This window comes from Pongo abelii, chromosome 5 (assembly GCF_028885655.2).
Source record: "Pongo abelii isolate AG06213 chromosome 5, NHGRI_mPonAbe1-v2.0_pri, whole genome shotgun sequence".
Taxonomy (NCBI): domain Eukaryota; kingdom Metazoa; phylum Chordata; class Mammalia; order Primates; family Hominidae; genus Pongo; species Pongo abelii.
The window spans coordinates 33,057,063-33,069,907 of record NC_071990.2 but is presented as its reverse complement, the minus strand read 5'-3'; the positions used below and the strand labels follow the sequence as shown (position 1 = coordinate 33,069,907).

At 47.0% G+C, this 12,845-nt stretch overlaps 1 protein-coding gene across 2 annotated transcripts in view; it reads left to right on the top strand.

Annotated features, from left to right (window-relative positions):
• LOC100444404 (antigen peptide transporter 2) overlaps window positions 1-12,845 on the top strand; it is a 32,153-nt gene that overhangs the window by 256 nt on the left and 19,052 nt on the right. Inside the window, exons 2-12 of one of the 2 annotated variants that reach the window (XM_002809122.5) lie at window positions 316-812; window positions 902-1,016; window positions 2,774-2,904; window positions 3,188-3,393; window positions 5,734-5,931; window positions 6,097-6,225; window positions 7,771-7,959; window positions 8,136-8,309; window positions 8,487-8,646; window positions 9,044-9,180; window positions 9,546-9,997. In XM_002809122.5, coding sequence (XP_002809168.1) covers window positions 320-812; window positions 902-1,016; window positions 2,774-2,904; window positions 3,188-3,393; window positions 5,734-5,931; window positions 6,097-6,225; window positions 7,771-7,959; window positions 8,136-8,309; window positions 8,487-8,646; window positions 9,044-9,180; window positions 9,546-9,725 — 2,112 coding nt within the window. In that variant the 5' untranslated portion in view covers window positions 316-319 and the 3' untranslated portion in view covers window positions 9,726-9,997. Of the gene's footprint in view, window positions 1-315; window positions 813-901; window positions 1,017-2,773; window positions 2,905-3,187; window positions 3,394-5,733; window positions 5,932-6,096; window positions 6,226-7,770; window positions 7,960-8,135; window positions 8,310-8,486; window positions 8,647-9,043; window positions 9,181-9,545; window positions 9,998-12,845 lie in introns of those variants that run through there. The other variant, XM_054557364.2, reaches the window with a different exon arrangement.

Sequence of the window (12,845 nt, the reverse complement as noted above, 5' to 3'; positions counted from 1 at the left end):
GATAGGAGGGAGCGGAGCCCGGACCACTTAGCTCGCTGCGGCAGGCGGGGGTGGGGGTGGGGGTCCGGGGATTTTTTTTTTTTTTTAAGCACGAGGCTCCTGATGCTCATGCTTCCAGCTCCCCAGACAGGCCGAAAGCTGTGTGTCGTAGGAGCGGTGTACGGATGAGCACCGGTTACTCAGGAGAGCTCTCAGGGTTGAACAGGATAAAATGAGAAGCCGATGGACGGGTTGGGCGGAGCCGGGCGGGTAGCAGGGCAGGGACAAGGATTGGGACTCCACCCCCATAATTTCTCATCTCGTATCCGTTCACAGAGCCATGCGGCTCCCTGACCTGAGACCCTGGACCTCCCTGCTGCTGGTGGACGCGGCTTTACTGTGGCTGCTTCAGGGCCCTCTGGGGACTTTGCTTCCTCAAGGGCTGCCAGGACTATGGCTGGAGGGGACCCTGCGGCTGGGAGGGCTGTGGGGGCTGCTAAAGCTAAGAGGGCTGCTGGGATTTGTGGGGACACTGCTGCTCCCGCTCTGTCTGGCCACCCCCCTGACTGTCTCCCTGAGAGCCCTGGTCGCAGGGGCCTCACGTGCTTCCCCAGCCAGAGTCGCTTCAGCCCCTTGGAGCTGGCTGCTGGTGGGGTACGGGGCTGCGGGGCTCAGCTGGTCACTGTGGGCTGTTCTGAGCCCTCCTGGAGCCCAGGAGAAGGAGCAGGACCAGGTGAACAACAAAGTCTTGATGTGGAGGCTGCTGAAGCTCTCCAGGCCGGACCTGCCTCTCCTCGTTGCCGCCTTCTTCTTCCTTGTCCTTGCTGTTTTGGGTGAGTCAGGAGAGGACGTTGTGAGTTGGAGGTGGTAAAAGGGCCTGGGCACCAGCACATTCATGTGTTATTTTTCATGCCTCTTTCAGGTGAGACATTAATCCCTCACTACTCTGGTCGTGTGATTGACATCCTGGGAGGTGATTTTGACCCCCATGCCTTTGCCAGTGCCATCTTCTTCATGTGCCTCTTCTCTTTTGGCAGGTAGGTGACGGGCAGCTGGGTCCATTTGCTAGCCCCAAATCTTTATAGGGGTCTTCACTTCCCTAACTCCATTTCTAGGCCCTTTCAGGCGCAAAACACAAAAATACTTAAACTAAAATATGGTGAATGTAGTCACCATTCTGTTTCATCTATCCACTCATTTCTTCCTTCGTTCATATTCATCCAATATCTTCAAAGTTTATCTGATCTTATTATAGGTACAAGTTATGAGTGAAGGTAGTACAAAAGGAATTTAAGCCTCAGATGGAATGTCTCTCAACATTCCTAGGTCCATGAAATTCCATTTCTTTCTGCCTCCTACCTCCTACCCCTAAGTCTGTTTCCAAAGTATCTCTCCAGGGTCACTCTCCTCAGGACGGGCATGCTTCTCCCTCTCACTCTTCTTTCCCAACTCATCTTGCCAATCCCTGAAGATCTTACTCTGAGGCTTATCACCTTTCTTTCCAGAATCATTACTCTTTTCCCTTCACTTGCTTTCCCTTCTCTTTCTAGACATACTCAAACAAAAAAACTGTTTGATGAGGCTGGAACTGGGATGAGGTGAGCGAGGCACCTGGGGTGCAAAGTTTAAGGAGGTGCGCACTCACCTTACCCAAATCCCAGCCGGCCTGATTGTCTCTATTTTCATGGTCATACTTAATTTAGAATACCCTCGAAAACCACTTCTTCACTGTGCCTTCATTCCATCCTGGCTGCTTTCTGCTGAAACTACAGTCATGCACTGCATAACGATGTTTAGGTCAATGATGGGCCACATATAAGATGCTGGACCCACAAGATTATAATACCATATTTCTACCGTACCTTTTCTATGTTTAGATGCATAAATACTTATTTCAGTGTTACAGTCACCCACAGTGTTAGGTGCAGTCATATGTTGTACAGATTTGTAGCCTAGGAGCAATAGGCTAAACTATATGGCCTAGGTGTGCAGTAGGCTATGACATCCAGGTTTGTGTAGGTACACTCTATGATGTTCACACAATGATGAAACCATCTAATGACACATTTCTCAGAACGCATCCCTGTCATTAAAGTCCAAACCCTCGTTATATCGTGTCTGATTATTCCAAACGTGTCTTCAACATGGTAACTAAATTTGTATTAGAAACATATATTTTGTAAAATACCTGCTTTTATGCTTTTATATTTTTTCCTCTAAGTTTTACTGTAGACATGTAGTTGGTCTAAGAGGAATTCTCCAACTTGAAGAATGAAAGATGGGAATCACATGACTGGGGCTCCAGAGAATGGTGGGGGCAGGGAGTTTCTTACTGCAGTTCCCATGACGAAGTATCTGTGATGACAGAGAAGGGCTCTGGGTATGGGGCAGGAAGGAGACCAAGGCAGAGGAGACGCACAGAGGGACAAGCCTGAGGGAGGCCAGGACAGAAGCAAGCACTGGGATACTTGTTTTCACAATATCTTTTCCCTTCTATTGTAGTCTTCTCTTGTGTTTAGTACAGAGTGCACTCCATAAATACTTGTGAATTTGTATGTGTTATGATTTTGTTCTCACATCTAGCTCACCATGTCTCCTCTTTCTTCTTCCTCTGTGTATTCCTTACCTCTTCTCTCTCTGTGTGTCTGTCTCTCATTTCTTTCTCTTTTGCCTCTCCTGGCATGCTTTCCCCCGACTTTGCGCTTCTCTTGCACTCCTGGCTTGCTCCTCTGTATCACCCGCTGGCTTGCGCTTTCTCTGCATCTCCCTCCCCTCTTATTCTCCTACCCCGCAGCTCACTGTCTGCAGGCTGCCGAGGAGGCTGCTTCACCTACACCATGTCTAGAATCAACTTGCGGATCCGGGAGCAGCTTTTCTCCTCCCTGCTGCGCCAGGACCTCAGTTTCTTCCAGGAGACTAAGACAGGTGGGGCCTGGAGTCCGGGTCTGAGATTCCCATGGACATCCCTTGCCCCTCAGTGACCTTCCACCCACAGCCTCTCCTCCTGCCTTCACCCGTATGCCAGGGCCTGGGGATGCTTTTCTCTTGTTTGGGACAGGGTGGAGAAACAGCCTCCACTGTCCCTCTGCAAGTGAAGGAGGATGTTCAGAGGAGGGGGCTGTGTCAGAGGGAACGGTCAGGAGTGAGTTTCTGGGGGCCCTGCAGTACACATGGTTTCCTCTTTACTCACCTGCTCTGTCCTTCTTAGGGGAGCTGAACTCACGGCTGAGCTCGGATACCACCCTGATGAGTAACTGGCTTCCTTTAAATGCCAATGTGCTCTTGAGAAGCCTGGTGAAAGTGGTGGGGCTGTTTGGCTTCATGCTCAGCATATCGCCTCGACTCACCCTCCTTTCTCTGCTGCACATGCCCTTCACAATAGCAGCAGAGAAGGTGTACAACACCCGCCATCAGGTGAGTGTGCATGTAAGGGAACCCCAAAGGGAGAATAAAACTGACAGGTGAGGAGGCTTCCACATTTGTGGCTAGAGGATCTCCTAGAGAGAGGTGTTCTTTTCTCGGCCCTTAGGGGAGAAGGTATATTGTAGTGTATACTACATTTTGTTTGTCCAGCCATCCAACAATGGATATTTGAGTTCAGAAGGTTCATGATTCTCCAGAATTGTAAACAAAAATGTAAAAGTGTATGTGAAGGTGTGGGGGAGGGAATAGGAAGGGGAAATGATAGGCGATGATAATTTTTCATTAGCTTCTCAAAGGAGTCTGTACATCCCCCACCCCCACTGAGAAGATTAAAAATGATTTCTTAGAGGCTTTTAGGCAGGGAGATTTTCCCTTTAAAATCAGCACAGGGATGCTGGATGCAGCATAGGGAAAGGAGGCACCGTCAGGAAGTCCTAAGTCTGAATGTCAGCTCCACCTTCTGTTTTTCTCTTATATTATGGTAAAACATACATAATATAAAATTTACCATTTTAACCATTTGAAGTGTACAGTGCAGTGACATTTAGGAAACCTACATTGTTATTGGGCAACCATCGTCACCATCCATCTCCAGAACTTTTTTCATCTTCCTAAAATGAAACTCTGTACCCACTAAACAGTAACTGCCTACTACCCCCAACCCCTGGCCCCTGGCAACCTCCATTGTACCTTCTGTCTCCATGAATTTTGATGACTCCAGGTACTGTACATAAGTGGAACCATACAGTATTTGTCTTTTTGTGACTGGCTTATTTTACTTAGCATAATGTCTTCAGGCCTCATCCATATTGTAGCATGTGTTAGAATTTCCTCCCTTTTAAGGCTGCATAATATTCTATTGTGTGCATATATCGTATTTTGATTATCCATTCATCTGTCAATGGACATTTGCGTTGTTTCCACCTTTTGGCTATTGTGAATTATGCTGCTGTGGACATGAGTGTACAAATACCTGTTTGAGACCCTGCTTTTGGTTCTTTTGGGTATATACTTAGAAGTGGAGTTGCTGGATCATATGGCAATTCTATTTAAAAATTTTTGAGGAACCATGTATTAGTCCATTTTTACGCTGTTGATAAAGACATACCCAAGATTGGGCAATTTGCAAAATAAAGAGGTTTATTGGACTTACAGTTCCACGTGGCTGGGAAGACCTCACAATGATGGTGGAAGGTGAAAGACACGTTTCACATGGCAGCAGACGAGAAAAGACAGCTTGTGCAGGGGAATTCCCCTTTTTAAAACCATTATATCTCGTGAGACTTATTCAGTATCACAAGAACAACATGGGAAAGACTTGCCCTCATGATTCAATTACCTCCTACCCAGTCCCTCCCACAACACATGGGAATTTAAGATGAGATTTGGGCAGGGACACAGCCAGACCGTATCAAACCACCATATAGTTTTCCATAGCGGCAGCACCGTTTTAAATTCCCACCAGCAGTGCATAAGGTTTCCAATTTCTCCACATCCTCATCAACACTTACTACTTTCTGTTGTCTTTTTTTTTTTTTAAATAGCCATTCTAATGGTGATTAGGTGATTAGGATTATCTCATTGTGGTTTTGATTTGCATTTCCCTAACGATTAGTAAATATTGAGCATCTTTTTGTGTGCTTTTTGGCCACTTACGTATGTTTCTTGAAAGAATGTAAGTTCTTTGCCCATTTTCTGATTTTTTTTTGAGTTGTGGGAGTTCACTATATGTTTTGCATATTAATTTCCTATCAGATATATGATTCACAAATTTTTTTTGCATTTCATGGTTGCTTTTTCACTCTGTTGATAGCGTTCTTTGATGCACAAATATTTTAAATTCTGATGAAGTCTGATTTATCTATTTTTTGTTGCCTGTGCTTTTGGTGTCATATCCAAGAAGTCATTGCCAAATCTAGTGGCATGAAGCTTTTCTCCTACATTTTCCTAGGAGTTTTATAGTGTTAGCTCTTATGTTTAGGCCTCTGATCCATTTGGAATTACATCTTCACCTTTCTTAACTACCTGTGGCTCCTTGGGAAAACTACCCTTCCTTCCTGATTCAGACACTGGGGATGGGAGAATTACCTCAAATGAAGGTTAAAAAAATTGCATGTATCTCCTATAGTACCTAACACTGAGAGCTCAATAATATTTTGTTCCTTCGCTCCTTTACTCATATTCCTTCTGGAAAGAAGAGTAAGGAAGAGGGAAAGAAACAGTTTGGTATTTTTAGGTAGACTAGGGAGCATCTTATGGGCTGGAGTAAGATGTGGGGGCCCGCTGTCCTCTGCTACATCAGCCCCGGTGTTTGCTGGCCCTCTTTTCCAGGCAGTGCTTCGGGAGATCCAGGATGCAGTGGCCAGGGCAGGGCAGGTGGTGCGGGAAGCCGTTGGAGGGCTGCAGACCGTTCGCAGTTTTGGGGCTGAGGAGCATGAAGTCTGTCGCTATAAAGAGGCCCTTGAACAATGTCGGCAGCTGTATTGGCGGAGAGACCTGGAACGCGCCTTGTACCTGCTCGTAAGGAGGGTAAGATAGCAGAGTGGTTGTGAAAGGAGCCCAGGAAAGGGGGAGGGCAAAGGAAGGGGAAACTACAGCTGGTTCTGGGGGCCTTTGTAGCTCAGTCTCATAGAGGCAGTGAGGGGGAAAGAATGGGAAGATTCCCAGCCTCATCTCTTTCTTCTCCTCTCCCAGGTGCTGCACTTGGGGGTGCAGATGCTGATGCTGAGCTGTGGGCTGCAGCAGATGCAGGATGGGGAGCTCACCCAGGGCAGCCTGCTTTCCTTTATGATCTACCAGGAGAGCGTGGGGAGCTATGTGCATGTGAGTGAGAAGCCAAGCCTGCTCTCCTTTTTCCCCTCTCTTTTTCTCTGTGGCCTTCTGGGCCTTGGGCTTTATGTGTTCCTTTTAACAATACGATACAAAACCAAAACCCCCAAGTAATTTTGCTATGGAGAATTTTAAACATATGCCAAAAATGAGACAAAATAATATTAGAAACTCACATGTATACGTTCTGTGCTTTAACAATGATCAACTCATGCCCAATCTTGTTTGATCTGTATCCCCAGCCACTTCCCCCCACCCATATTATTCTGAAGCAAATCCAAGATATTATATAGTTTAATCTGTAAATATTTCAGTATGTTTCTTAAAAATATAAACATCTTTAAAAGTATATAACAACAAAGCCATTATCACACCAAAAAATTAACAATAGTTCTTAAAATTTATCAAATAGTCAATTGTCAAATTTCCACTTGTGCTATCCATGTAATATATGTGTATGAGTGTGTTTATTATACTTTGCTTAAATCAGGATCCAAAAATGGTCCACATATTGTGATTGGTTGATACATCTTTTAATCTATCTATTTATCTGTCTGTCTGTCTGTCTGTCTATCTATCTATCTATCCATCTACCCATCAATCCATGTATCTTTCTAAAAGTTTCCCTTGCACAGTTTATTTGTTGAAGAAATAGGTTGTTTGTCCTGTGGAGTTTCTTAGGGTCTGGATTTTGTTGACTGAATCCCTGCGGTATTATATACTCTTCTCCCTCTGTATTTCTTGTCTATTGATAGATATACCTAGAAGCTTGTGAGATTGAGGTTTGTTTTTTTTTTTTTGTCTTTTTCCAGCAACAGTACTTCTCAGGTGGTGATGCATTCTTCCTCCAAGAGGCACACAATGTCTGGTTCTCTATTTGTGGCAACATCAGCCACCGATGAGCAGTACCTAGATCCATGACAGAATTAGGGCTGCAAAAGGGAGATACTCTATCATTCTTCATGTATTAGCTGAAGTAGATCTATGAAGGGAGACTTCCCCTCATCTACCATTTCATTACCCAGTGGTACAGTTTGATGAGGAAAGGCAGATTGAGCATTTAGGTCTCTTCCTACATTTACCAGTTCTCAAAAACAGCTACTTCATCCAAGGCTTTATTTAAACATTTTCCTAGACACTTGATAAACATATTTTTTTGTGTAGAGAACTGTGCTAGGCACTCTGATGGCTACAAAGGTGAGTTGGGCACAGTGCCTACATTTAAGGAGCTCCCCGTCTAATCAAGCAAGACAGAACTGGGCACAAGTAATAGGAAACAGTAACTGAAAAGATCTGGGGCTAGAGGCAATGCTGTATGGTAGGAGAATGGACTGTATATCCTTTACATTGCAAATTGGAACACTGGGGTATTGGTGCCACTTTTAAATTCCATCCAAATTGTACATTTAAAGGTGGAGAATCTCTTTTGAATATGGAGGAGGAGCAGTGCAGTTGTGAGTGGAGTGTGTGAGGAGTTGGGAGGGTGGTTTCTGGTAGAAGTGTGTTTAATTAGCCAGCTCTCCCATTCTTGTTTTCCAGACCCTGGTATACGTATATGGGGATATGCTCAGCAACGTGGGAGCTGCGGAGAAGGTTTTCTCCTACATGGACCGACAGCCAAATCTGCCTTCACCTGGCACACTTGCCCCCACCACTCTGGAGGGGGTTGTGAAATTCCAAGATGTCTCCTTTGCATATCCCAATCGTCCCGACAGGCCTGTGCTCAAGGTGCCTGAAAGAGGGAGGAAACCTGGACCCTTGCTCTCTACTGCTAATGCATAATTGGACATCACAGCCTATAGTTCATTTGCCTCTGAGAAACTGGTCTTGCCTCTGCTAGGAAGAGAAATGGAGGGATTTTGAGGAAGAAGGGGCAGGCCCTTAACTCTTTTCTGGCTTTCTAGGGGCTGACGTTCACCCTACGTCCTGGTGAGGTGACGGCGCTGGTGGGACCCAATGGGTCTGGGAAGAGCACAGTGGCTGCCCTGCTGCAGAATCTGTACCAGCCCACAGGGGGACAGGTGCTGCTGGATGAAAAGCCCATCTCACAATATGAACACTGCTACCTGCACAGCCAGGTGGGTGAGGAGGGAGAAGACAGGGGACAGGAGAGGGGAGCATGTACAGAGAGAGGATGGGAGATCCACGGGAAGACGCACCAGGTGTTCATTCTGAGGGAGGTAGGTGGGGAGGACAAGAGGGTCCCTGCCTTGAGGATTTACACATAGTCCTCTGCCCCTGTCCCCACTGCACAGGTGGTTTCAGTTGGGCAGGAGCCTGTGCTGTTCTCCGGTTCTGTGAGGAACAACATTGCTTATGGGCTGCAGAGCTGCGAAGATGATAAGGTGATGGCGGCTGCCCAGGCTGCCCATGCAGATGACTTCATCCAGGAAATGGAGCATGGAATATACACAGGTATCTTCTACAAATTGTAAGCCTGCTCCTTCAGTAAAAAAGAGAAAATCAGACTTACTCTTAGTGGTGAAGGTCATGTCCCTGTAACTTGATGTTTGCTGTTCCTCTGCCCTTTCCTCCATTTCTCTGCCCTTTCCTCCATTCCTACGTCTCCTTCCCCACACACTGAATTCTTCAGCCTCCCTCTTGCTCAAGAGTCTTTGTTTGCAGAGAGCAATGCAGCAGTGGTGCTCCCTCCATGGGCAGCCCCGTCAGGTCCCCACCCCATGGCCCTCCTCCCACTGGGCCCTCCCATCTCCCGAGGTCCTACTGGAAGTACCTGCTGTGCACTTGTCCCTTCTTGTGTGTTGTCTCTGTCACTTCTATCTGAAGAAGGGAATTTCTCTGATTTCCTCAGACGTAGGGGAGAAGGGGAGCCAGCTGGCTGCAGGACAGAAGCAACGTCTGGCCATTGCCCGGGCCCTTGTACGAGACCCACGGGTCCTCATCCTGGATGAGGCTACTAGTGCCCTAGATGTACAATGCGAGCAGGCCGTGAGTACTGTGAGAGAGGCAGGGGACAGTGGGGCCTGGGAGGGGGCATGCTGGGAGGATCAGCCTGTGCAGAATTGGGCAGAGGGAGGACGAAGGACCTACTAGTGGAAAGAGTGTGCCTTTTTGGGGTTGGGGAATGGAATCCGGTGGTGTGAGGGCAGCCCCAATTCCCTCCTGGGCTCCCATTCCTCCAGCTGTGGCAGTACAGCTGGGAGAGAAGGGCAGTCCAGGCCTTTATCTACTGCCCTTTCCTACTTCCTTTTATTTCACACCTTCTTTACCCTAAATCAGAAGAGATGGTGCCCAGATGGATGTGGTGTCCATCTCATTCCTGTCTTTCTGAGGCACTGTGATCACCCCTTCAGCTGCAGGACTGGAATTCCCATGGGGATCGCACAGTGCTGGTGATTGCTCACAGGCTGCAGACAGTTCAGCGTGCCCACCAGATCCTGGTGCTCCAGGAGGGCGAGCTGCAGAAGGTTGCCCAGCTCCAGGAGGGACAGGACCTCTATTCCCGCCTGGTGCAGCAGCGGCTGATGGACTGAGGCCCCAGGGATACTGGGCCCTCTTCTCAGGGGCATCTCCAGGACCCAGAGCTGTTCCTGCTTTGAGTTTCCCTAGAGCTCTGCGGCCATATAGTTGTTCCTAAGTTGCAGGCACGATGGAGATTTGGACACTGTGTGCGTTTGGTGGGGTGAAGGGGTGGGGTGGGGTGGGGTGGGGGCTGTCTGTGTCCAGGAAACTTAATTCCCTGGTGAGTAGAGCTTTGCCTGGTGATGAGGAGTATTTTGTGGCATAATAAATATATCCTAAAATATTTTCCTTCTTACATGAACTGTATACATTCATATAGAAAATTTAGACAATATAAAAAAGTACAAAGCAGAAAAGTAAAAGTATCCATTGTTTCACTTCCCAGAGATAACCATAGTTGCTATTTTGCTGCCTGTCCCATCAGTCGTTTATCTGTTTTTTGAGATAGAAATTAACCAAAAATGGGGGGGAGGAGCCAAGATGGCCGAATAGGAACAGCTCCGGTCTACAGCTCCCAGCGCGAGCGACGCAGAAGACGGGTGATTTCTGCATTTCCATCTGAGGTACCGTGTTCATCTCACTAGGGAGTGCCAGACAGTGGGCGCAGGTCAGTGGGTGAGCGCACCGTGCGCCAGCCGAAGCAGGGGCGAGGCATTGCCTCACTCGGGAAGCGCAAGGGGTCAGGGAGTTCCCCTTCCAGGGGTGACAGACGGCACCTGGAAAATCGGGCCACTCCCACCCGAATACTGTGCTTTTCCGACGGGTTTAGGAACCGGTGCCCCAGGAGAGTATAGCCCGCACCTGGCTCAGAGGGTCCTACGCCCACGGAGTCTCGCTGATTGCTAGCACAGCAGTCTGAGATCAAGCAGCAAGTCGGCAGCGAGGCTGGGGGAGGGGCGCCCGCCATTGCCCAGGCTCGCTTAGGTAAACAAAGCAGCCTGGAAGCTTGAACTGGGTGGAGCCCACCACAGCTCAAGGAGGCCTGCCTGCCTCTGTAGGCTCCACCTCTGGGGGCAGGACACAGAAAAACAAAAAGACAGCAGTAACCTCTGCAGACTTAAATGTCCCTGTCTGACAGCTTTGAGGAGAGCAGTGGTTCTCCCAGCACGCAGCTGGAGATCTGAGAACGGGCTGACTGCCTCCTCAAGTGGGTCCCTGACCCCTGACCCCCGAGCAGCCTAACTGGGAGGCACCCCCCAGCAGGGGCAGACTGACACCTCACACGGCCGGCCAGGTACTCCAACAGACCTGCAGCTGAGGGTTCTGTCTGTTAGAAGGAAAACTAACAGAAAGGACATCCACACCAAAAACCCATCTGTACATCACCATCATCAAAGACCAAAAGTAGATAAAACCACAAAGATGGGGAAAAAACAGAGCAGAAAAACTGGAAACTCTAAAAACCAGAGTACCTCTCCTCCTCCAAAGGAACGCAGTTCCTCACCAGCAACGGAACAAAGCTGGACGGAGAATGACTTTGATGAGCTGAGAGAAGAAGGCTTCAGGCGATCAAATTACTCCGAGCTACGGGAGGATATTCAAACCAAAGGCAAAGAAGTTGAAAACTTTGAAAAAAATTTAGAAGAATGTATAACTAGAATAACCAATACAGAGAAGTGCTTAAAGGAGCTGATGGAGCTGAAAACCAAGGCTCGAGAACTACGTGAAGAATGCAGAAGCCTCAGGAGCCGATGCGATCAAATGGAAGAAAGGGTATCAGCCCTGGAAGATGAAATGAATGAAATGAAGCGAGAAGGGAAGCTTAGAGAAAAAAGAATAAAAAGAAACGAGCAAAGCCTCCAAGAAATGTGGGACTATGTGAAAAGACCAAATCTACGTCTGATTGGTGTACCTGAAAGTGACGGGGAGAATGGAAACAAGTTGGAAAACACTCTGCAGGATATTATCCAGGAGAACTTCCCCAATCTAGCAAGGCAGGCCAACATTCAGATTCAGGAAATACAGAGAACGCCACAAAGATACTCCTCGAGAAGAGCAACTCCAAGACACATAATTGTCAGATTCACCAAAGTTGAAATGAAGGAAAAAATGTTAAGGGCAGCCAGAGAGAAAGGTCGGGTTACCATCAAAGGGAAGCCCATCAGACTAACAGCGGATCTCTCGGCAGAAACCCTACAAGCCAGAAGAGAGTGGGGGCCAATATTCAACATTCTTAAAGAAAAGAATTTTCAACCCAGAATTTCATATCCTGCCAAACTAAGCTTCATAAGTGGAGAAATAAAATACTTTACAGACAAGCAAATGCTGAGAGATTTTGTCACCACCAGGCCTGCCCTAAAAGAGCTCCTGAAGGAAGCGCTAAACATGGAAAGGCACAACCGGTACCAGCCACTGCAAAATCGTACCGAAATGTAAAGACCATCGAGACTAGGAAGAGACTGCATCAACTAACGAGCAAAATATCCAGCTAACATCATAATGACAGGATCAAATTCACACATAACAATATTAACTTTAAATGTAAATGGACTAAATGCTCCAATTAAAAGACACAGACTGGCAAACTGGATAAAGACTCAAGACCCATCAGTGTGCTGTATTCAGGAAACCCATCTCACGTGCAGAGACACACATAGGCTCAAAATAAAAGCATGGAGGAAGATCTACCAAGCAAATGGAAAACAAAAAAAGGCAGGGGTTGCAATCCTAGTCTCTGATAAAACAGACTTTAAACCAACAAAGATCAAAAGAGACAAAGAAGGCCATTACATAATGGTAAAGGGATTAATTTAACAAGAAGAGCTAACTATCCTAAATATATATGCACCCAATACAGGAGCACCCAGATTCATAAAGCAAGTCCTGAGTGACCTACAAAGAGACTTAGACTCCCACACATTAATAATGGGAGACTTTAATACCCCACTATCAACATTAGACAGATCAACGAGACAGAAAGTCAACAAGGATACCCAGGAATTGAACTCAGCTCTGCACCAAGCGGACCTAATAGACATCTACAGAACTCTCCACCCCAAATCAACAGAATATACATTTTTTTCAGCACCACACCACACCTATTCCAAAATTGACCATATACTTGGAAGTAAAGCTCTCCTCAATAAATGTAAAAGAACAGAAATTGTAACAAACTGTCTCTCAGATCACAG